Source organism: Aptenodytes patagonicus, chromosome 5 (assembly GCF_965638725.1).
Source record: "Aptenodytes patagonicus chromosome 5, bAptPat1.pri.cur, whole genome shotgun sequence".
Taxonomy (NCBI): Eukaryota; Metazoa; Chordata; class Aves; order Sphenisciformes; family Spheniscidae; genus Aptenodytes; species Aptenodytes patagonicus.
This window is the reverse complement of record NC_134953.1, coordinates 82,871,534-82,895,807: the sequence shown is the minus strand read 5'-3', so window position 1 is coordinate 82,895,807 and position 24,274 is coordinate 82,871,534. Positions and strand designations below refer to the sequence as shown.

The window sequence follows — 24,274 nt, the reverse complement described above, 5'->3', positions numbered from 1 at the left end:
TCTTTGGCTAGTCATGCAAAGTCCACTCAGAGCTGTAAGAGCTATGGAAAAAACAAGCACTACGGTTTTAAGTACAGAAGAGTAATTTGATGACCCAGATCAGGGCTATTCCTAATTAAAATCTGTTAGCACTTTGGAGGCTTGGCTTTCACACAAGAAAAATAACATAATTTTCCATCGCAAAGTATTGGGTTTTGCTGATTATGCCAGCCGTCCTGCTGATGGAGCTATTGGCGTGAAAGGAGGCAGAGGAATTCCTGTCCTGCTAAAGGCTAAGCACCCACAATGAATTTTGCACACTTACTTGACAAAAAATACGTGTTTGAGCCAAGCATTGTGCAAAGCATTCATGTTTTCCTCTTGATCCTTAAAATACCAGCAAAGGACTATTTCAGACCCTTACATAAGGTTCCCATAATGCCAGTGGCATAAATGACATCAGTTTTTAAAGCATAAAAGGCACCTCATCTAGGCTTAGAAATGTCAGTAGTAATTACAAACTTTGTTTTCAAGTATAATCAATTCTTTATTTATGGTGTGAAATGTTTTTTACCCTTTTGAACTTTCACTATTCTAAGCCAAGCAATATTGTTGGCATGTTCCTTTAAAAAATAATTGCATCTGGACTGAGAAATTGAATGTCAAGTTCCAACTTGATGTAAATTAAATGGGTTACATTAATAGTCTGGCCTGTGGTAGAAGTGAGTGTTTCAATTCTGGGTTTGACTTCAGGACATGACCTCTTGATCACACAGGTCAGCACAGATGGGAAATATTGAAGAGGTTCCCTTGGTTGACGTGGGGAAGAAAGCGTCTTGTACTGATGTATCACAAACTGTCTGATCCATTAAACAGAAGCAATGTCAGACTCCACAGAGAATAAAGCTTAGTTGTCATAGGTCATTATGGTCTTCAAAAAAAAAAAGAGTTGGAAGGAAAATCACAATGATGGAAATCCTCAAGGCTGTCATGTACACATAATCTTCTAAACCTTCCTGCATTAATGCTGCCAAGACTATATAGAGGGGGGAACGGAGTAAAGAATCCAAATATTCTTAACTTCTACAGTACAAGTACATCTCAGGTTTCCCACTTGTACCTGTTATAAAGGATTATTTAACAACATACAGCATTTTAAATTTAAAAGCAGGATATCTATACAGCTGAGCCTCACACTTGTGTGATCAGGTCTTAAGAAGAATTGCATGCATGAGAGCAATCATGTTCGCAAGATCAGGCAATATATAGTTCTTCAAGGGGAAGGAACAGGTGAATTGGGAAGAAGTTTAAATGTGTTTTTTTCTTTGAAATGCTATCTCCTGCCTTTAAAATTTACTTTCATTTCAACTTCTGAGCAACCCCAGCTCTCTCAGCCTCTCCTCATGACAGATGTTCCAATCCCTTAATCATCTTCATGGTCCTTTGCTGGACCTGCTCCAGTACGTCCACTTCCTTCTTGTACCTGGGAAGCCCAGACCTAGACTTGATGTGGTCTTACCAGTGCTGAGTAGAGGTGAAGAGTCACCTCCCTTGACCTGCTGGCAACATGATTCCTAATAGAGCCCAGGAGGCTGTTGGCCCTCTTTGCTGCAAGGGCACACTGCTGGCTCACGTCCAACTTGTTCACCAGCATGGCAAAGCTGCTTTCCAGCCAGTCGGCCCCCAGCATGTACTAGTGGATGGGGTTATTTGTCCCGAGGTGCAGGGCTTTGCAAATCCCTTTGCAGAACTTCATGAGGTTCCTGAAGATTTCCCATTTCTCCAGTTTGTTGAGGTCCCTCTGAAAGGCAGCACAGCTTTCTGGTGTATAAACAATTCCTCCCAATTTTGTATACATATATATATTATTCCAGTTTTAATCCACCATCAAAAAAAAAAACCCCTGATCACTTTAATGCTTTTGTTCAATTGGACTCAGGAGTTTTATACTTTGCTGGCAGTTAATTATCACTGATAAGTCCCAGGTCCAAGGTCTTCTCAAGGACATAAAACGTGTGTTTGGACACTGAGTAATAAAAATAAGCTGGTAAAGTGAGCACCAAAATTAATTTTATGTGCTATACTACATAAAAACTCTTACGTGAATTGTTCCCTGTAGCATCTAGCTCTTAATTATTCAGTGTTTGCTAATAGGAGGAACAAGTGATAAAGCCTGGTATTTTTATGTCTGCTCATTTGCACTGTTTGAAATAAACTCTGAGGTGACTATAGTAAGGCACAACCTGCTTCTGTTTAGATACCCTGACTGATTTTTTTTCAGGTACAAGGAGAATTTCAAAGAAGTTAAGCTAGCCTTTTACTGATCAGCTGGGTGCTGATCCCTTTAAAAAAAAATTTTGAATTAACTTAGGAAAGGAATTCTGCTGATTGTGTAGGGAGACATGGATTAAGGAAAGCACACTCCTTCCCTGGTTGACAAAGAACTTTACACTTTCAATAAACAGCCTCAGACAGAAGAAAAAAAGCCTAGTATAGACAGCTAATTTGTACTGATAATTAACTGCTAGAAATAGATTCGGTGGATCTGATTCAGATTGCTCTCCCACCGCTGTAATTCTTCGAGTCTGGCTGTGTTAACAACACGACACTATTACAGAAAATCATAATGATCAATACAGTTATAGCTGTAGCCACTGTCCTATGGGCACTATTTTTTCTTAAGAAAGAGGGTTCATAATCTGTTATTAGTCCTGTTTATGAGGCCAGAACATCACGTTCAATCACTCTCTATAGTAACAAATAAAGAAAATTATTTAAATGCTGTACTGCAAATATGTCTGCACAGCTACAGAAGTTAACTGTAACATATAAAGACATATAAAAACTAGACTTAATCTAGGTAAATCACATACGCATACTATGACCCAGGAAATCCCCCAATAAGACAGCCAGAAGTCAATGGCTGTCTTAGAGATATTGGAAACAGCCGACTGAGTTAATCCCAGTCACAATCCCAGCTGAAGTCCATGCTATCCCATTGCCATTGGGATTGTTATGTGACCTAACGAAAGTGAAGCTACTTTTGGTCTCACGCTTCTCAGCTTCAAGATCTGTTAAGCATATGAAACCTTGGATAAACAGAGCCATTGTTTAGATGAGTTTTTACAGTGCAAAAGAACTAACATTGGAAGGAACGAGAGAAATGAACACTGCTGCTGAAGTCAAAAGAGGTATGATCGTCTGCCATTCCCATTGATAGGGATTTTGATTGAAAGCTCACAGTCCAAAGTCTGTCTTCTGCATCTACATCTGCTCTATAGCAAGTCACAGCTATTTATACGGGAAAGAAAACATACATCAGGTAGAGTAATTGCCTTATAAAAAATTGTGGAAGTGGGTAGTTCAGGGTAAAAGACTTGTTTTTCTGTATTTAAAATGATAATAAATTATGTACAAATATATACTGTAGGAATAGAGAAGTGTAATTATACACAGCATAAATACAGATCATATTCATGCTATTTATACAGCTATGCACAGCTCAAAATACACACAGCATAAATGTGTTACGTATGTTCACACATTCATATTTCATATTTTCCTATTCTCAGGTCTCCATTCTCAGTCAAGCTCTATAGGCCCTATTAAAACTATGATTTTCTAGCCTACTGGCTTTTTCAGTTTGTTTCAATATGGACTGACAATGAAGTTATGTAAACACAGTCACTTTTGTGTGTTGTGGAGATTTACATTGGTTTTAACAAAATGAGAAAATCTTGCAAATGACTGAATATTTTCAAAGCATCGATTCCAGGGCAGAAGCCATTTCACACTAGACAGCACAGTGGCTGTGCTTGCCTACCTCAGTTAAAACAAATAGGAAGCAGCCAAGAGACAAGGTAGAAAATCCCTTTTCGGGGAGACTAGACACAGCATACGTTTCTCAATGGATGTGTTCATCAACAGCAAGCACTCTTTTAAAGCCCTTAAGTGTTTGTAGGACTGAAAATTAATTTGTTTTCCAACTCCGAAGTGAATCATATGCTCCAAACAGATTTTCAAGTCAATGAAATATGACCTTGTGTGATCTAATTAAACAACTCAAAGGTATTGGTTGTTTTAAGATCCCTCTGGATATACTTCAGTTCACATGCACACACATCATCTGTATGTACAAGCTCATAAATCCACAAAAAATGCAAATCAGATCATTAATGCTTTGAATTTGACAGTCTTACCACAGTTTTCTAAAGGGTAAAACATGAAAAATTCCTGAATTATATATACTCTTTTTACAACTTAAAGAACACACAAAAAACATACTGAAAGCAGAACACCAAATATCTTTCTTTGGCTTCCAAATATCTGGTCCATAATCAGGTATAAACTAATCAAATTCTCTGAAACCCACTATTCCAATTTCTTCTCTGGATGATGTCCTGACCCTTTGAGTGGAACATTGGACCAGAAAACCTTCAAAGATCCTTTACAATCTAAATTTTTCTATGATTCTGTCTTTTTGTGAATTGATTTCTCTCCTCCATCACACATGACTCTCTTTATTTTATTACAAAAAATCTATGACTGGTTTTTTTCTAATTTTTTTTTCAGTCTTTTGTTTTTGTTTTTAGCATTGGTCCTGTGGTCTCCTTTCTCCACACTCAGTTTTAGCTCAGACCTTATCTCTGATCTGCAGTCTTTCTAAGCATCCCTCACATATCCTATATAGGTTAATGGTCATACACACTTGCTCGTCTTGCTACCCATAAATGCCTTTGTGTCCAACAAGAATGCTGCCTCAAATGCCAACACAAGTGTCTTTGGGGGCACCACTGATTCCTGTATTTTCTTTTCCTTTATACTGAGTTCCCAGTCACATTTTTCTCTACTTTTTCATCTGTTTAATCTCCAAAATCTTACCTGCTATTTTCTCTTCTTTCTTAATGGTACCCTCCATAAATCACCTTTCTCCACTTTGACCTGTCACACCCTGTGCTCTCCCTCCTCTCATCGACCCTTCCTAGCTCATATCAATGACGTGGCCATAGCTACATACACCTTAGTGCAGCCAGAAAACCCACTCAAGAAGGATGCTGCCTGGGAAAACTGGGCTGCCACTGTTTGATATTCTTTCTTACCTCCATCAGTCAAACGCAACAGCAGCTGCCTCTTTACCTATATATAAAGCCGACTCTAGAAGCAGGGAAATGAAAGGAAAATGAGTGCCATGCAGGGACATATTTCTTCACCAAGTTTTTCCTTACTCCAGATTCAGACCCTAATCCTACAATTGGATCCACATGGCTGGCTGTGTTAATCGAAATATGGGACGAAGGTGTAGGCTACAAGCAACAGTTTTGCCGTGCTGCCCTTCTAGGACATGGCCCCTTGCCATTCACAGGCTATGTGTGTCTGACCTCTGGCTGCGCCGCTCACGCAACTTTGCCTAAGGAGCACTCACCGTCTGCAGAGCCCGCTCGTGAAAAAGGCGGGCTGATCTACCCGGAAGCTGAAGCCAATGCTTCACTCAGTCGGCTGTTTCCAATATCTATAAAATAAAATAAACACACCAGATTTCACTAAACAACTAATCAGCTACAGAATGTACATTTTTTTTCTTTTTTTTTTTTAAATGAAAACTATTTTAGGTGTGACAAAACATGTGAAACAAGTGGAAAAAGATTTCCAAGTACTTTTGCTCTCAGAAAATGTTTAATGAATGAAGAGATTAAGGGATTGGGGGTTTTTACTACTTAAAAAAAATCCATTTTTACTGAAAACTCAAACTAGTCTGTGAAGCTTCAGGCCAGCAACATTTTAAAAGATTGAGTTACAGCATGCCATTCTGAATGTAGCACGTTATGAATTCCATATCCCTCAGCTAGAGTGACATATTTAATGATTAAGCCAAGTCACTCAACTCTATTTCTATTTTATTTTTTTTTCCTAGCCAGTATTAACTTTATATGTACATTTCAAATGGCAAGAGGAAAAACAGCAGAATAGTGAATTTGTCTGAAATAAAGGAATAACTAGCAAGGTCTTACAACTTTACAAAATTAGAGTTCTGTGCGAAAAGTATCATGCAAATTAGCCCAATGTTAGCAAATGCTTATTATCCTACTATTTTAAAGTACCCAATTTTCCATGTGCTCCAGCTCTGCCCTGTATTCTGTCCTTCATTTTGCATGAGCTTTTTCTGCTAAGATGGCAACAAAAATTGCCATACTAGATCAGATCACTGGTCACATTAAGTTCAATATCTAATATAAGCCAGTTCTTTATTGAAGAAAAATAGGAGAAAAAAAAATCCATTTAAATACCCCTCACTTCCTCTACACTGATGTACGTAAGAGTAAAACCTCCTTCCTGACCTCCATGACAACTGATTTATGCCCAGAAGCATGAGTTTTAATTACGATGACATAGAGATGGTCAATTTATTTCCTTGCGCTTACTCACTCATGAACGTGCATTTCCTCCTTCCAGCAAAGAGTAATTATCTCTTTGCAATTATCAGCACAGATGTGGCAAAGTTAGAATTTTCATGATTGTCTGCTAAGACCTGGTGCCCTGAAGAATGTATGTTTTGCCAGATCTTTCCGCTGGCCTCAGGATTAATGAGTCCCTTGTAAGAAGTTGTTTCTGCCTGAGGTAGGATTTTGTAACAGACATTTCCAAAACTGTAAAATATAGGTGGAGGAAGCATTATTGCAAACTCTTTGTCTTTGTCTTCCATGAAGCATATTCTAAAGGGTATAATACAATTTGAGTTTCTCCAAGGTTTACTCCTACTTGCATTTTATATGTATATGTGTATAGATACATGTATGTGCATGTATAGTTTGACACATCTACAGCTCAGTTGCTGGGAATTACTTTATTCAAGGAAATCACAGAAACATGGAAAAAATAGAATTGGAAGGGACAGACATGCAGGTATCATTTGGGCTATCTATGTGTCTAAGATAGGATCAGCTGACTCGTGTTGCACTGCACTTTTGTCTCTAACCTATTTTTAAGGATCCAAAATAGACCTTGTGGTTCCCAGTGGATATCTTATGCCAAGGCTTTCTTGTCTTATTATCATTAGAAATATTTTCCTAAAGTGTGCCTTGGATCTTCCTTAGTGCAGGTCAAACCCATGACTTCTTCACTCGGTTACTGTGGTATCAGGGAACAGTGTGCTCTCTTTTTTGTACTGAAAGACTGTTACCGTGTCCCATTTCATCTGCTTTTCAACTGAACAGCCCTACTGTTTTAGTCTCTCCTCACAAGCCTCTCTCCTCACAATTTTCTAGACCTGTGATTATTCTCATTGCTCTCCTCTGAATTCTCTGCAGTTGAACCAAATCTTCCTTGCAATGCAGAACTAAAAGTGGGCTCAGTATTCCCGCTAAGGCGTGACCAAGGTTTTGTAAACTGGAACTATTGTTCCGCCTGATTGCTGGTTATTCGGGCCTGAGACTATAGAAACTGAATGAGTCCTTCTGGAATTGAATCCAGTATTTTTCAGACCATTTCTTCAATTTCTTATGTTCACCTATAAAGATAATTTTGTCTTTAACGCACTCAAAAGTTTTACTTAACCCTGCTTTATCAGACAACTTAATAAGCAAACTTTCTATACCATCATCCACATCTTTTATGAAAACACCGACCAGAGCAAACCCAGGACAATCCAAACCATACTCAATAGAGCCTCCCAGTTTGACAGGCAACCTCTGACAATTACTTTCTGGGCAGGATTACACAAGTTTTATACCCCCTTTATGGTGGTTCCACGTAGATCTTCCTCCTTTGTTTGTGTATGAGAATGTTATTAAAGACAGTATCAAACCCTTACTGTAATTAGAGTAACTACCACCTTCTGTAACCCACTTGTTCTTGACAGGTTTGTTCAAAACACTGACTAGCGGTTCTGACATGGCTTCAGGCAGTTTGCTAAATATCCTGGCATGAAGTTCCTCTGTCTTGGAGTGTCATCAACTCCATGTTTTCACTGAGCTGTAATAGTGTACGCCTATCCCAACTTTTTGACAGTGTATATGTTCATAATCTTACCTCAGAACATTTATCAGGGTCATAGTGCAAAAGGACTGACAATTACCAAGAACCTCCAACTTTTTATTGTTATTTTCAAAATAAAAATGCGTATTAAACTTCAAGCTGTAGCATGAGACATCTGATAAGCACTACTAGTAAAGTACATGCATACAAACTTATCAACATGAACTTTATTTTGTTTAAAGCTTCCTTACTTACCTTTCAAAGAGTCTGGATGACATTCTTACCCCATGGTCTTTGAATTTATTATAGGAAAAATCACTCAATGCCTCTATCAGAGGCTGGAAGGAGAAGCAGTTTTCTGAGCATCGCCATAAAAGCAATTGTGAACTGTAGATTAAATGAATCCAAAATTGTATTCTGTGTATGAGTCTTTTGGTGAACCTAGAAACAAATTTGACACAAGGTCAGGAATTTCCTAATTAATGAATAAATGAGTTAAGGGAGAAGAAGGAATTGAAAAACATGTTTGCCAAAAATCAACATTTTCTTGGGGACAGGCTGAGAGACACTTCAGGATCCATTGTTGAAGTTTTAAAATGGGAGACTGCCAAAACAAAGATCTGAATCCACAGTTTGACATATGCCAGTTAGATGGTATAAATACCAACCCAGGGAAAGACTCTCTTGCATTATAATTATTTCACAAATTACACAAAGAGATATTGCTCTAGCAATATTTTAAGCAATTCATCATCTAAATAAAGTATAATGAAAAAAAAAAGTCTGCTGCTTAAATTATCACAGAAATAAGTAGTTCAGTCTCCTGAACTCTGTTTTCCTTTCATTAAATTAGGTCCAAATCAAAATGTCTTGTTCAAGAGCTGAAGAAAGAAAATGTTTTTTCCCTGTCTTCAGCACACTCAAAAATCTACAGACATAAATTTCCATTAAGTAGTATAATGATAGCCAATGGAACAAAAATACTTTATAAAATAAAGAAACAAGATACAATTTTAGGTCTTTTCTATCTGCTTACTGAGATGTACAGTTTCTCTGAATGACAGTGACCATGAAAGAGTTGATCTGGGTTAACAAACCTCTTGAAAATGAAAGAAAATATGGTCTTAAAAAACAACACCTTGTAAAACAACAAAAAGTGACAAATCAATTTTGAACAGCTCCTAAAAATATACCTTTCTGTGAAACATAATCAAAGCTTAGTGTGAGCACACTTGGACAGAACATGCTGAAAAAGAATTTAAGTAGAATACATATCTATTGCGTAAGCAGTTTAATGAGTCTTACTTTAAGCCTTGTTGATCTGGCTTGGGCAAAATACACCATCAGACTACATCAGCAGGTACAGAAGTGGAGCAAGCTAATCCTGGAAAGGAAGCCTTTATACTAAGAACTGTTTTGAATTTTACAGAAACTTACTTTGTGGACTGCTTAAGTGCTAAACAATCTTTTTCCTTTGGAAAAAGATGGTTGCAACTAGGATACAGGTTTACATCATTTTAATGACAATGTTTACAGGTAAATATTTTCTTTTTGTGAAGCTATATGTGCACTTTTAGACTGTATTGAATGTGTAGTATCTATCCAGACTGCTTGCTTGTATTTGCTTGATATTTATATAGTGTCAAGGAACTGGAAAGGCAGAAGGCTGTAAACAGATTTTTAACCAACTTTTTTGTATCAAAAAGTGTAACTTGGATAATATTTTTATAATTGTTTAATCAAAATGAAAACTAGTGGCATTCAGCAGAATTATGCTTGAATAATTGCTTTTGTCATCCTGCTTCTGCGGGAAATCTTTGCTGCTAAATTTGAAACAGATAGTTTAATTAAGAGGTTAACAGTTAGAAAATAGCTACCCTATAGTAATAATGTGTAAGTGAAAAAAGGAGACAGATATGAGTGGTGTTATCAAACTGAGTCAAAGGAGTTGTTTCATCTCTGGTTTGAATAAAACTTCACAGGAGGAAACAGTAATCATTATCTATAAAAATATGATAAAAATATTCACAGTATCTGAAATTTTAGGTAGGTGTGTAATGTATTTAGAAGAGAAAATGCTGAATGGTTTTACTTTACTTTTTACTTTAAAAACACAAACACATTTAGCTGAGCTAATGCATGTAACCACTGAAAAGAAAATAATAGATCTCCTTGCACTTGCTTTTGGTATGTCTTACATCTTTTGAGAATAGCTTTTTTTACATGCTAAACTTCTCCTCCAGTCTAAGCTATTTGAACTGCTTATACAGTTCTATAAATATTGACTAATCCTTTTATCTAGAGTGCTTTTATCTTGAGTGACAGTGGTCTTTGCTTGTATAGCAATTGGCAGATAACAAGCATTATCAACACCACTTGTAAGAACAGCTGATTTATTTATTCTTGGTATGAAAAAATGGCTTATTATTTGTCTTTTGGTGTGACCTATATTTATGTTTGAGATAATCTTATTATGAAATAGTAGGTGTATAGATGTAAGTGTATACACATGTGTGTATATATATACACACACACAACCCCGCAAAATAATTACTTTGCAACACATTATTAACACCATTACTTAAAAAATAAGCATTGTGTTCAGACACTGAAATGCTTATGAAATTACACGTATTTAAGTGGCTCTATGATAGTCACTTTGTATTTAGTAACTGATGTTATTCATTTCCTGTAGGCAAGGAATACACTAACAATAATATGTGTACCTCCTCATAAAACTAATTTTATTTCTTTATTAGACATTGATGCTTTTGTGATCAAATGTGTTATCTAAATTTAAAAGTAGAAACATACATGATTTCCAAAGAAGTTTAGCATTCTCATGAAATCCTTTCATTAATTTTATGTCTAATTTGACGAAGTAGAGAACAACACAGACACTAAACATTATTGTAAAGTTGGGTTCAGTTTACGCATCTGTTTCATCCTTTCCAGAGACAAGTCACTATTGCAAGGTGTGACTCAGACCACAAGCTACAAGGCAAAGGTGATGCCTCGCAGGTGCTGTGGGATAATAAACTAAAATACAGAGTCATCACGCATTACTGAAAATGCAGCAACTAAGTATCTAGCCATTCACTATGCTGATTTTTTCTATGAAAGGTTTTATAGGAGCTCCCAGACTATAAATCCTTAAGCATGCTCTGACCACTCTGAAGCCCTATGACAAGGCTAAGTACATCCCTGATCCTACTGCTTCTAGGCTGCACTAATTTTTATCTCTGACACAAAAACCTGAAGAGACCTGCCTTTCTACAGCCGTCACATTGAGACTAAGTTGTACACAAGACCTGTGGACATACTGTTCTTGATGTCAAAGCAGGGAAGGGAGCAATATGAGGCGGGAGATGTACTAAAATATTGAGCAAAACAGAAACAGCTCATGGTAACTTCACTTTTTGTGTACTAGAATAGCAAAAGCAGGACAAGTTGCTAACACAGAAATTGACACAAACTGGGCAAAGCAGACATCGTTCTGGCCCCCAGTCAGTAACGGTTTGGAAAGTGCACTTCACTTTGAGAAAGTCAGTCCCAATGAGTCATATTTCTGCCAGATGCCACTACACATTAAGGTATACATAGACATCTCATGTTGGAATAAATATGAGCCTGGCTGGAAAACAGAGAGAGACTGCTACTGTTAAACCCCACTGCCAGATCAGGGAGATAGCACTAGCTGCGTTTGATAATCTGAAGCTTCAAGTAGAAACTATATGCTATAATTGAAGACTGATGAGTGAGGAGGATCACTGTGGAGAGAGCCTTTCATATACATGCTATGACTGCTTCACTCTGGGTAATCTTTCAAACAAATATCAACCAATTCTCAGTTCCCTTCTGGCTCTCCAGTAACTTACCGCTCTCTGAGATGTGTCTAGTTACAACTGTGATTGAATAAAGTGGACAGGCAAGGAATTAGCCTGAGTAACTACATTTATCTACTGCTATTTGAAGCAATTCATTGTGGCTGAATGCTGCTCTGTAATTTTCCATGAAAAATGGCTGCGTTTTGCTGTAAAAATAAAGCTTGATGCGAATTTGTATGTAAAGCTAGGTGTGGTGCCTGGTACCTAGCTGCAACTCTGTGAGCCTCAGCATACCTCATTATGTCATTTACAGGCACCAGTTTTGCTGTGGGGACAGGCATAATTATGTCTATTAACTACTTTGTGCTGATGATACTAGTTTGAAAACTAACTGCAAAGCCTTTCTTATTTTTCTCTAGAATAACTATGAAGGGAAGTGGAAGTATTAGGAGTTGCACTTAGCATGAGTATTCAAAAAAGTATTTGGGTATTTTGACTGCTTCCAAGGGAGATAAGAAACAGATTTTCCTTGATCCATTGCATACATATCGGTCACTTCATTGCTCAAGGGAGAAGTTACTATAATTACCACTTTACAGATGAACAACAGTGCAGAGGGATAAACAGATTAGTTTTACAAGAGGAATAGACTTGTTTTTCTTTGTGAAGTCTGATCCAGTATACATACTTAGGTCACATCTATCAAATTACCATGACGTTGAGATGAGGAGCTCTCCTTTTACCCAATATACCAGAAGCCAAGTATTACATGAAAGGAAAGGAAACATGAGTCTGTATTGCTCATCTTCTACGGAAGTGCTGTCATCACTAAGCTCTGAGACGTTTGAGAAAATATGCCTTTCATCTTTTCTTGCTTTATATTTTGTGTATAGGAGAGGTAAAGAAAGTTCCACTGTAGATACACGGTACCAGGAATATTCTGCTGGGACATACAGGTTCAAACCCCTCCAACAGCTTCTCTCAGATCCTCACGTCCCAAGTGAACTCTCCTCACAGTATGAGACCATGGCTGACAGACCAGAAGTCACTGCTGCCTTGTTTTTGGAAGAATTAAGATCCGTTGTTCATTCGTGAACAACTGCAGTACGCACCTAACCCTGAAATGTGGCAACTGCCCACTCATTGTGGACGGGGTGCATCTCACTGCATCTTGCCCAGACCACCGACAGGATGTAGGTTTAAGCTCTCCTTTGGATTTCTTATTGTCACACTGTGCAGCTCCCTCCTTACTCCCTGAGTTTCATTCTTCAGATAGCCAGCTCACTGTACGTACATTCTGCAGGGATGTTCACCTACTTGTCAGTCTGTCCCACTATATCATATGGTACTTATAAGTCCTGTGGCTCTCACTTGAAGATTGTTGCTCCAAGATGTTTCGTATGGGACCAGGAATACTAGTCTGTAATTCTTCTACTGTTTGAATGAATGTGAAGGGAAGAAAAGACCAGCAGACTATACTGCAGCTCACCAACATACTGTATTATGAATATGGATTAAGTAACAATTCTTGGCTTTTTATATGTGATAAATAATTCAGTTCCTCTCAAAGTATTCTAGATTTCTACCACAGAATAGGTGGGAAACAATTACTTGATCGCATCTTTTGGAGGTAATGTTTATCTCAATTTCATCACATTATCCATATCAAAACTGTCAATTTGTTTGGTTCTTTTCTCCAAAATGTGATTATCGCTACAGTGTTTATATAAAACTTTGCACACAAAAACCATGGCATGTGAATGGTATTTTTATATTTAACATATTTTAGACTTGTGAGTCCATCATCTATTTATCAAGACATTTCCCTCTAATTAAAAATAATTTAATAAAACACATGTTATTAAAAATGTCATTTTGGGCTCTGGTTATCCAATCCAGAATATCTAATTCTTTGTTTATTCTTCAGGTACTCACTGTGATGAAGACATCAACGAATGTCACACAAACCCTTGCCAAAATGGTGGAATCTGTGAGAATTTTCCTGGGAATTACACTTGCCATTGCCCACCTGCAGACAAAGAAGGGATTTATTATGGTGGCTGGAACTGTACAGAAGTTCTCCATGGCTGTACTGATCAGCAATGCCAAAACAATGGAATATGTATCCCACATTTAAAAAATGGCCAACACGGATTCAGCTGTGTATGTTCACCTGGGTATACAGGAATACACTGTGAAACTGTAACCACCTTTTCTTTTCAAGGAAACAGTTTCCTTTTGTTGAAGAATCCCCTGATCCCTAAAAAGGAATTTTTCTATAATATAAACCTGAGGTTTCAAACTGTGCAACCTACAGCTTTTCTGTTTTACCGAGGGGAGAAAAATACATTCGCGAAGCTGGAGTTACTGAATGGCTACTTACACTTATCCGTGCAAGTCAATAAGCAGCCACAGGCTCTTTTGCATATTTCACATAATGTCAGTGATGGAGAATGGCATTCAGTGGAGGTAACCTTGGCAAGAGCTGTTACTCTTCATTTGCTTGACAGCTCTTGTATAGAATCGTGTCTAAATAAAACGTCTGCTATGATAGATAACGATCACGTGATGATTGCATTTCAGAGCACGTTTTTGGGCGGCTTACCAGTAGGGAACATTAGCGGCAGCTCTCTACTTAACATCTATAATATACGTTCTGCACCTTCATTTGTAGGCTGTCTCCAGGACATTGAAATAGACTTGAATGTTATTACTCCAGAGAACGTATCACCTGAATCATCTTTAAATGTCAGGACAGGATGTACTAAAAAGGACTGGTGTGAAACCCACCCTTGTCAGAACAGAGGACGCTGTACCAACCTGTGGCTGAGCTACCGCTGCGATTGCTACCGGCCGTACACAGGGCCAAGCTGTGCAACAGGTAAGGGAATGCTGTTGGCATTTGTGGTTTAAGTGGTTGCTGAAAACGTGATCATAAACAATCCTATTTACCTGGTGTTGAAATGGCATGACCCTTAGGATCTCTGAGCTTAATGTCAACTGGTAAGAAAGTGCAAGAGGTTAGGAGTAGCATGCCTTCGTTATTTTCTAGTTACTTTCCCAGGAAGGTTGCTTTTCAGCCTGACAAAAAAAGTCAGGCTAAACTGGTGGATTCCACTCATCCAGTTTTAAAATCTTCTTAGTGCTCTTAGCACACCATAAACTCTGGAAAAACTGTAGTTCACTGGAGGTTATGCACCCCGAGTAAAATTTAGAAAGCAACCAAGTCACTTGGAGTTTAAGTCTTACTTTCAAAGCATTCTTTGAAAATTTTATCCTCAAGATCTCTAGGCTTTTATAAAGAAACTCATTTAAGGCAATGAAAGGCAAGCAAAAGTACTGCAAGTTAAAAAAAGACATATTCCAATTTTAAAAAATGAACAAGATTATACTATTAACTTAATCTGATTAGCCCAAGGAGAAGGCAGGGCTTCAGAGGCTGGAAACAGGGCCCATTCATCTCTCAGCTGGTCCCAAGGCAGCTCTGGACAACCGCTAACAAAGGCGGCTGTTAGCAGAGAGCTGCTTGGTGAGCAGAGGGAAACGTGTCCATGTCTCAGTGGACAAAAGAGCACAGCTCAGCAAACAACCTCTTTGGCAGTGACGAGCAGGAATACAAAAGCTGCAGATCCCCGTAGCACTTTCCCTGCTACAAATGATCTTTCCAAGCGCAGGCTGAGGCAAAGTGGAAGGACAACAGGAGGTCCCTGCCCAGCTCCCTGCTATACTGCATCTGGTGTGTGAAACCCTCTGGAACTATAAATACAGCACATCTTGGGAACATTTTGGGGTGGACTTTGCAATCCTTCCTCAGCAAAAGTTCTAGGGATTTCAAACAAGCAGTTTTGTTTAAGAAAATTGTACAGGACTGAGTCTTCCATGCAGCGCCCTTGCCCCTGCTTCCCTCTTGCCCCCTTACTAACCATCCACACGTGGTCAATCATAGCAATGTTTAGGGAGGAAGAAATACATACATACACATATACATACATACATATATTTATGTATATGTATTTGCCAAGTGGACTGGAAAAAATGAAGTGCAACAGCAGAGCCATGGTCAGATTGGAATGGACAGATCCTAAACTGGTGTAAACTGGCGTAGCTGCACTGCCGCCAGTGAAGCTGCATTGATTTACATCAGTTGAACGACTGGCCCCAGGGCTTTATTGAATGCATTGCTGCAGAAAGCTGTAGCTTGAAATACATTTCAAAATGTTTAAATACAATTTCATTTTGTATGCTATACTTAATAGTTATCAATACTTTTCAATAGTTTTTCTTTTGGATTTTATTGCAAAATGACAAAGTCTGAGAGGTAATTGTAACAGACTTCTTTGAAGTCTAGCTGTAATTTATCCAAAGATTTGGAAAGCAACTTTGGAGTATAGGACAACATCTGGTAAATATGTTTGCCTCCTTATATGAAGCAAAATTAAAACCAGTCAGGGCCAGGAGAGGCTTATACTGGCATTAGAACTGTTGAGAATGATTAGAAAGCATGCATTATATTTTTTTTCCTGCTGACCACAATATTCCTTGCAAATCATGGCATCATGCCATTTTGATACATAGGTTCTAGATATATGCCATACTTAAAAGACTGTGGCAGGTTCCTTAAAAGGCAGAGTGGGGGAGACTTGCGGTAAAGGACAACATAAGAAATGCTAGTGTCTTTTTGAAGAAAAGTTGCTGCCAAGTATTTAATTGACAAGAGGCAATATTTTCTCTACATATACAAAATAACAAACAGATGTTGACTCATTTTGATCAACATCCAGATGTTGTGACCCAAGAGGTTAATATTGACCAAGGTGATGCTAGCCATCTCATCAAACAGATCAGATTGATGAGATATATATGTATATTTATAAATAGAGAGAAATGTAACAAAGTAATCGTAAACATGAAATACCTTTTTGAAGGTTAATGTTTCCTTCTAATACTACAAATGTGTAATCCTCATTCCAGCAGAAATTTTCCTTTTACCCTCATGAAAAAATGTCTCAGTCTCTAGTACCACCTTACAGAGAAGATATAACTTAAAGAGATTTAATGCCTCAAAACACCCATTTCAACAAATGTTTATTTTTACATACCACAGCTTTAACAAGCAGATGTAGATATATAGGTAATCTTATTCACAGAATTAAAATATTTCAAATTTAATTTATTTATGAAATTGTCTGTTTAGGAACAAGTAAGGCATTTATTCCTGTTGCTAAATAATATTACTGTGCCACATAGCAGTGCAGGGTGGTTATTAAGGGTCTGTTGGGGCTTCACAGTCAGTCCCCTATTTTCATTGGGTTTTTTAATGTAGTCATAAAAAAAAGTAGTGCTGCAGGCAGAAACTTGGCCTATGAGGTCTTGCTCTAGGAGTTTTACTGCACAAAAGAGGACTGACTCTTTAGTTATTTGAGCATTTAAAAAAAGCTTGGTTTATTCTTTCTATGAATTTGATATATTAAAAATAGCTCTTGAAAGTGTTTAGGCAGGAAGTCTATAATATTGAGGACAAGATCACGAAACTTAAAGTGTAAAAATAGAAACACTTTGTTGTGCTTTAATGAGATGATTCCTCAGAATAAAATACGGTTTGGGCTATGTATTTAGTATCCTTATAAGTCTGAAAATCATTACTGAAAATAAAGAGTAAGGGAGAGAGACAGATGGTTTTGGTTTAATCGTTTTAATTGATAAGCATTAAAAAAAAAGAGAAAAAGGCTTACTCGATCCTGGATCATTTTTCCTCCACGACACCATAGCATTATGGGCACTCACAGGGCTGAGCAGGATTCATAACGGGATACAAGTTGATATATATGAGCACGTGTTGAACCCCAGCAACAGAAAGTCTGTCAGAGAACTGGGGAGTACACGCAGCACCAAATAGGTGCCCTATTTGGAGGTTTTACACAAGAAGGGTTTGCTGAGCAGCTTTCGGCTATTTCTACAGTTAGAATCAGTGCAAAAAATATCATAAAGTTCCAGAATTACATTAACTTCCATGGTCATCAAAGCCTCTAGGTTCTTTTCAAAATGATCTTTCTGAGGACAAATCCAGGAAACTGTAGAAATCTGCCCTTGTTTAACCATTTGAAAACGCAGCATTACAGAGAGCATGATAAAGGAGAAAAATATGCCAAATAATATAACATCTGGTCCTGTACTGGGGCTTAATGCTACAGCCATGGAAGCCAACAGGAGTTTTGAAGTAGAAGCTATTTACAGCTGGATCAAGTCTTTATTCATCCATAAATACCAGCACATCTTACTTCCATACGTAAATATTACCAGAAGCAGCTATTTGATCACTGCATTGGCTCCCCTGTCATTTAGCCCTAACTATTTTATTTTTCTCCCTTCTTCTCTTTTTTTTTTTTTATCTTTTCCCATATCTCTAACCTCAAGAGTACATTCCAGGCCGGTTTGGATCTGAGGACTCTGCAGGCTATGCTGCTTTTTCTGTTGGTGCCACTCAGAATGAAAATTTGAACATATCAATGTTTGTCCGAACACGCAAATATTCTGGCTTGTTACTGGCTTTGAGAAACAGTACTTACCTCTACGCAAGAGTCTACTTGGAAGGTGGGAAACTCACAATGTTAGCTCTAAATTCCATGAAGTTATTAGGGAAACACTCCATGAATGATGGAAACTTTTACTTAATAACATTAAAAATAGAACCAAATAAGATGGAATTGTTCCAGTCCTCTCAATACCTAGGGTTTATTTCTACTCCAGTACTAACCATCCAAAGTAAGGATATTCTTTACATTGGAGGCCTACCAGATAACAAAGAAACTGATAGAAATGGCAGGTATTTCAAAGGCTGCATCCAGGATGTAAGAGTGAATAACCAGCCACTAGAATTCTTCCCCATCACCAATCCACTGGATTCTCTTATGAACCGAACTCTGATCAATGTCACCCAAGGCTGCACTGGTGACAACCTCTGCAAGGTAAGAATGACATTTTTCAGAACATTTTCACATGTTAATAATGGGGAATTTCTTTTAATTTTTCGTACATTCCCATACATTAGTTGATGATAATGACATCTTAGGAAAATATGTAAAAATGCTAGAAAGAGCAGATTTTGTTGAGTTATGCTATATATGATGAATATCAGCAGGAAAATGTATTTGTAAAGGGGAGAATTAAAATATTTTAAGGTTGAAATACTGTTTTTCACCAATTGTTGAATATGCTGTGCTGTCATAATACTGGTCTTTATCACTTTCCATCTGGAATAAACAGAATTCTCCTTTTTGCCAAACAGTCCCCCATCCTTAGAGTTGGGAGTCCACCAGCTTTTATTCATACTTAGATTGCCTCTTCTCTTTCTCCATAGTCCAACCCTTGCCACAACGGTGGTGTGTGCTATTCAATCTGGGATGACTTCACTTGCACATGCCCCCCTAACACAGTGGGGAAGGCATGCGAGGAAGTTAAGTGGTGTGAGCTTGGGCCCTGTCCTCATGAAGCACAATGCCAGCTGGTGCACCAAGGATTTGAATGTAGGTACATTTCAGTTATTCCTATCATCTCTGGAGATTAGAAACAATAGAAATTTCCATCAGCATTTCCTTAAAACTGCCTTTAAAGCTCATTCAAATGTTATTTCTGTAATAAATAATATTTATGTCAATTGTAAGTAACATTAACAGGAAGAGTCTGCCCTACCAAACCCAGAAATTTTCAACCACACCTCCTGACACAGATACCAATGTTTACAGGACTTTTGATTTTGACTTTTTCAACACAACTTGTTGAGGTTGTACAATAGATCAGTACATTGCCAGAACACGAGTGTACCCCTCATAATTCCACTGCAAAGAGATAAGAGGATATCCAGTGTTGGATTAACCTTAGGCTGTTCTCCATCCTCCTGAAAAGACAAGCTACCTGACATACTTTGCATCATTTGATTTTCTTAAATGTTAAATGTCTTTGAAGAAAGTCACCTTAATACCAGCAGCACAGTTATTCAACTAGTATCTTCATAAGAAGCACCTGCATGCCAAGCAGTCTATTTGAAAATTGATGATGAAAATTGAAAATCATCAGCTGTCTTAAGAGCATTAGCCACCCTGCATATCTCTTTCCTTCTCCACTTTCCTTCTCCTTCCCACCCTGGAGTGGAATTTAAAAAGCAAGTAAGGATTTTGAAGCAATATTTTTTCTTTTTGCTATCAAAGAAAGCCCTAATGATGCTGTGAAGGAAGATAAATACACACACAGCCTGACGGAAGCTGTTAGAATGGCTGACTCTTAGGAATGAGAAGGTTGGTCAACAAAAGATTTCTATCATAGACAATTTGCTGACAGACCAATATGATGCTATTTTTGTTGAGATTGTTAGAATCAGCATTGCAGCACTTGATAAAATTTATAACTGAAATTAAAATAATTGCACCTTCTCTAATAAACGTCTTTAATGATAACATCAAAATATGTTCTCTCATAAACTTTACTATTGCATATTACGGTAAAATATAAACACACACAGACCGAGAAGTGAAAAGTATCTGAACTGTTCCCTTTTGCTAAACTCAGTCATTTACACGGTTAGATCACCTTTAGATTTCTGTGCTGTTTTATGTGGCAATAGTAGGGAGTTTCCCTAATAGATATTCAAAAATTCCTGCACTACAGAGCTGTATTTTTAGCTAGTTGTTTTCTTAGCTACAACATAGACTTCTTGTTGTTCAACACAGGGTAATGAAAAAAAGGAGATTTACTGGCCAGTGAGTTCTCTGCCAGCCTGGTGTCTTATGTTCTGAATACCATTTTAAGCTAAGGCAGAAAAAGAGCTGTTTTCCAGGGGCTGTGGCTATAGTTCCACCTAGATGGCTACAATTAGCAAGCCCTTTAGGAAAACATGAACTCCAAGGAAAGAGAAAAAGCCAGTACGGGAAGCTGCTGTGGGGAACATCAAGTAACAGCAAAACTGTATGCCCAGTGTCACAACTGAGAGTAAAAGCACATCCAGGTGGCTTGCTGTGCTCAGGACTTAATAAGAGTTCTACAGGAGTATTTTAGCTTTATGAGCTTAAAAAACTCAGCTTTGTGAGACATTTAAAAAAGCAGAAATAATTTTGAAAAGCTCTGACTTTCATTTTTAGTATGGTTTCCTCTGAGGAAACTTTTCCTATGAGAAAGACACCACATTTGATGCGCCAGGCAATGAAGCTACAACTCTGCTGCCTTAGTATCAGGATATACAGTCAATAATTTCGTACTGGGACTCCCAGGGGTTCTTTTCATCAAGAAACTATCTCTGAGCCCAGAGATAGTTCAGGAACCCACCTTATCTCAGTGCTAGGATCTTGCAAAGCTAAATTTGTCTGAAGTACAGGCAGAAGACATTCCTTCCTGTCCCTCCTCCCTGTCTATAATCCTCATAAATCTCAGAACGTGCAAATTTACAGCCCGGCGAGTTAGTGCATTTTAGTAGAAACCATGCTAAATGAAAGATGTCAAATACCTCTGTGAAAATGTCCATAAAACTGCCACAGTGTTGCCCATCAATTTTTACTCTCAGCAGTGCAAACTGAGTACTCTGCTGCCCTCCCAGTCCCACCAGCACAGGCTCGGAGCCGCCAGCAGGGCTGTGGCAGTGCGTACACAGCAGGAGAAGCTGGCTTTAAACGTGACAGGCATGACTCTTCTCACATTGGTTTTGCAGGGGCTTTTTGCCAACTGACTTCTATTAAATTCATCCTTTTTGCATCAGTGAGAGTAAATTGCGATCCAGTCAAATACTTTCTAAAACCTCTTTAGTGCTTTACCTAAGAAAAGAGGAATTGAGGACAAAGGTTCACCCCGGCCAGATCTGTCATGGGGAATAACTAGCTGCCAATACTTAGGGAACGAACATAAAATGACAAATATATATCTTCATTTGAAATACCCTCTCAGCCTCAGGTTTGAGTTGTATACTCATGTTATGATCACCTCCTTCTCTTTGTCTAAAGAGGAAAAAGAGAGATAACACTAATGTAGAATTGTATCTTTATAACGGTAACTTGGGATGATGCAAAGCAGCACACTTTTGATGTTAATATAGCTGGTGCTGGCACTGCCCTGTAATTTCTATAGCCATGAGGGCAGGCAAGGATAACTGAAACACTGGTGGAATTTGATTGTTTTTCAGCAAACCCAAAAGGACTTACATGACAGGGAGCATGGGGCATTGAAGAGATATTGTTCCACATGTATTGGTTTAAAGTTGGCCTGGTTTCTCAATTATTATCTTTGCACAGGTCTTGCTAACGCAGTGTTTAGTGGCCGAAGCAGTGCGATATTTTACAGAAGCAACGGAAAAATCAGCAGAGACCTCACCAATATCGTATTTGGCTTTCGAACTAGGGACACTGACGTGATACTTCTGTATGCAGAGAAGGAGCCAGAGTTTGTTACCATCAGTATTCACAACTCCAAATTACTCTTTCAATTGCAAAGCGGCAACAGCTTTTATAAGCTGACCCTCGCTAGTTCACAGCCTGTGAGTGATGGGAAATGGCATCAAGTGACGGTCTCTATGGTAGAGCCCCTGTCCCAGTTCTCTAGATGGCACATTGATATAGATAACAAGAAAGACACTGCAACTAGCACAACTGCCGCAGGAAGCCTCAACTTTTTAAGAGAAGAGACAGACATCTATGTGGCTGACAAGGCTTTTGACAGTCTGGATGGCCTGCGAGGATGTATGAGCACCATAGAAATCAGTGGCATTTATCTCTCATACTTCGAAAATGCTGACATCCCTACTAAAAAACCTCAAGAGGAGCAATTTCTCAAAATATCCGCAAACCCTGCTCTTACTGGCTGTTTGCAGGTAGATGTCTGCAGCTCAGATCCCTGTATGCATGAGGGGATATGTGAAGACTTCTATACTTCCTACCATTGTGTATGTCCCAAAGGATGGACTGGCACCCATTGCGAAGTCAACATCGATGAATGCTCTTCAAACCCCTGCATTCATGGAAACTGCACTGACGGGATCACCTCTTATGAGTGCAGTTGTGAACCTGGTTACACGGGGGTAAATTGTGAAGAGAACATAGACAACTGCCGTGGCCACCAGTGTGCAAATGGGGCCACTTGCATTGATGGGATTAATGGATATTCTTGCCTGTGTGCTGGCAACTTCACTGGAAAATTTTGCAGGTACTATAAACAAGGCAGATCCGTGTAATTTTGTCAGGTGTCTTCTGAAGGGTTATTACATCACTGATGTCTCCATTTTAAACACAGATGTTATGCATCTATCTATATATTAACCATGGCTGCAGAATTAATGTATGAAGAGTCTGCAGTACAGAAAGCTGTACAGATCAATTAGATGTGGACTGAGGCAGTGGAGAGCTGGCAGCTGAGGCAGAGACTGATGAGGTAAGGAGACAGGGAACAAGGCATAGCTCTGCTGCCCAGCTCTGCTGCCAGACTGGGTCCTACAGCTCTCCGATGACAGGATTACAGGTCTGCCAGAGCTCGGAGATAGATGTGTTACATCTTTTTTAGAAAAAAAGATTTTAAGGGTTTTGAATTTCTAAAACTATACTTTATTAGAGTAATAGAGCTCTAGAACTATAAGTAGAGAAATTCAGAGTTGATGGGTAAGAGAAAATAACATTAGAATGTCTTGTAAAGAAGTTTTTCTCCCCACCCACAGCATCTTTGCTTAGGTGGGTCTTTTCCTCCAAGATTGCGCTCTCAGCCCAGCAGTCCTGGTGGCTGCAGACACCACACAGCCCACTCTTTCCATCACTTCTGAGACTCCTCACATGCCTGTTCCCTGTTCTTCTCAGACACTCCTCTGTAAAGGCTGCAGGCTCTTCCCTGGCCTCTCCTTTAATTGCCCTTCTCTGCACACCATAAACTTCTCCCTTCTGAGCCTGTCCCGTTGTTCTCAGAGAAGGCAAAATCCTTCTCCTTCCTCCAGAGGACTCCAACAAACCCAGTCTGCTGCAGCCTGAAGGATGCAAACAGACAATTGTCTTCATGCTGCCCAACCACAGTCTTTTAGGCTATAAGTACACAATTGTCAATTTTTGTTGACTTTTTTTGAGTAGTAATGACATCCTGAGATTTGAAGATGCCTTATATTGGCCCAATATGGTCTATCTCTTTTGAACTCTTCTACTCTGCTGTCCAGGTATCACACAGAGCCACATCAGTAATGTAGGTAGTGTTGTCCCCCCCCCTTTTTTTTTTTTTGCTAAGAAATGAATCATTAACTTGCCAGTAAATACTTGGAAAAGGAAAACCAAATTCAGCAAATTAAAAAGTTAAGCAAAACGTGTTTTGTGTGTCTTAAACCTCAGTTCCTGCTGTCTTTCCTTTGGATGATACCCCAGCCAGTAATGGCATTGCTCCCCCAGTTCAGTTGCTGCCTACCACTAACCGTGAGCACCCCGAGTACCCTAGGCACCAGGTGTGTCAATGCACACAGATTTGGGGTTTCCTTTCCAAAGAGGAAAACAAGG

The 24,274-nt window shown here is 38.6% G+C and overlaps 1 protein-coding gene across 2 annotated transcripts in view; it reads left to right on the top strand.

Moving 5' to 3' along the window:
• CRB1 (crumbs cell polarity complex component 1) overlaps window positions 1-24,274 on the top strand; it is a 122,463-nt gene that overhangs the window by 59,689 nt on the left and 38,500 nt on the right. For both annotated transcript variants that reach the window (XM_076337992.1, XM_076337991.1), the window contains exons 6-9: window positions 13,705-14,658; window positions 18,192-18,742; window positions 19,135-19,300; window positions 22,049-22,955. In XM_076337992.1, the coding sequence (XP_076194107.1) occupies window positions 13,705-14,658; window positions 18,192-18,742; window positions 19,135-19,300; window positions 22,049-22,955 (2,578 nt within the window). The remainder of the gene's footprint in view (window positions 1-13,704; window positions 14,659-18,191; window positions 18,743-19,134; window positions 19,301-22,048; window positions 22,956-24,274) is intronic.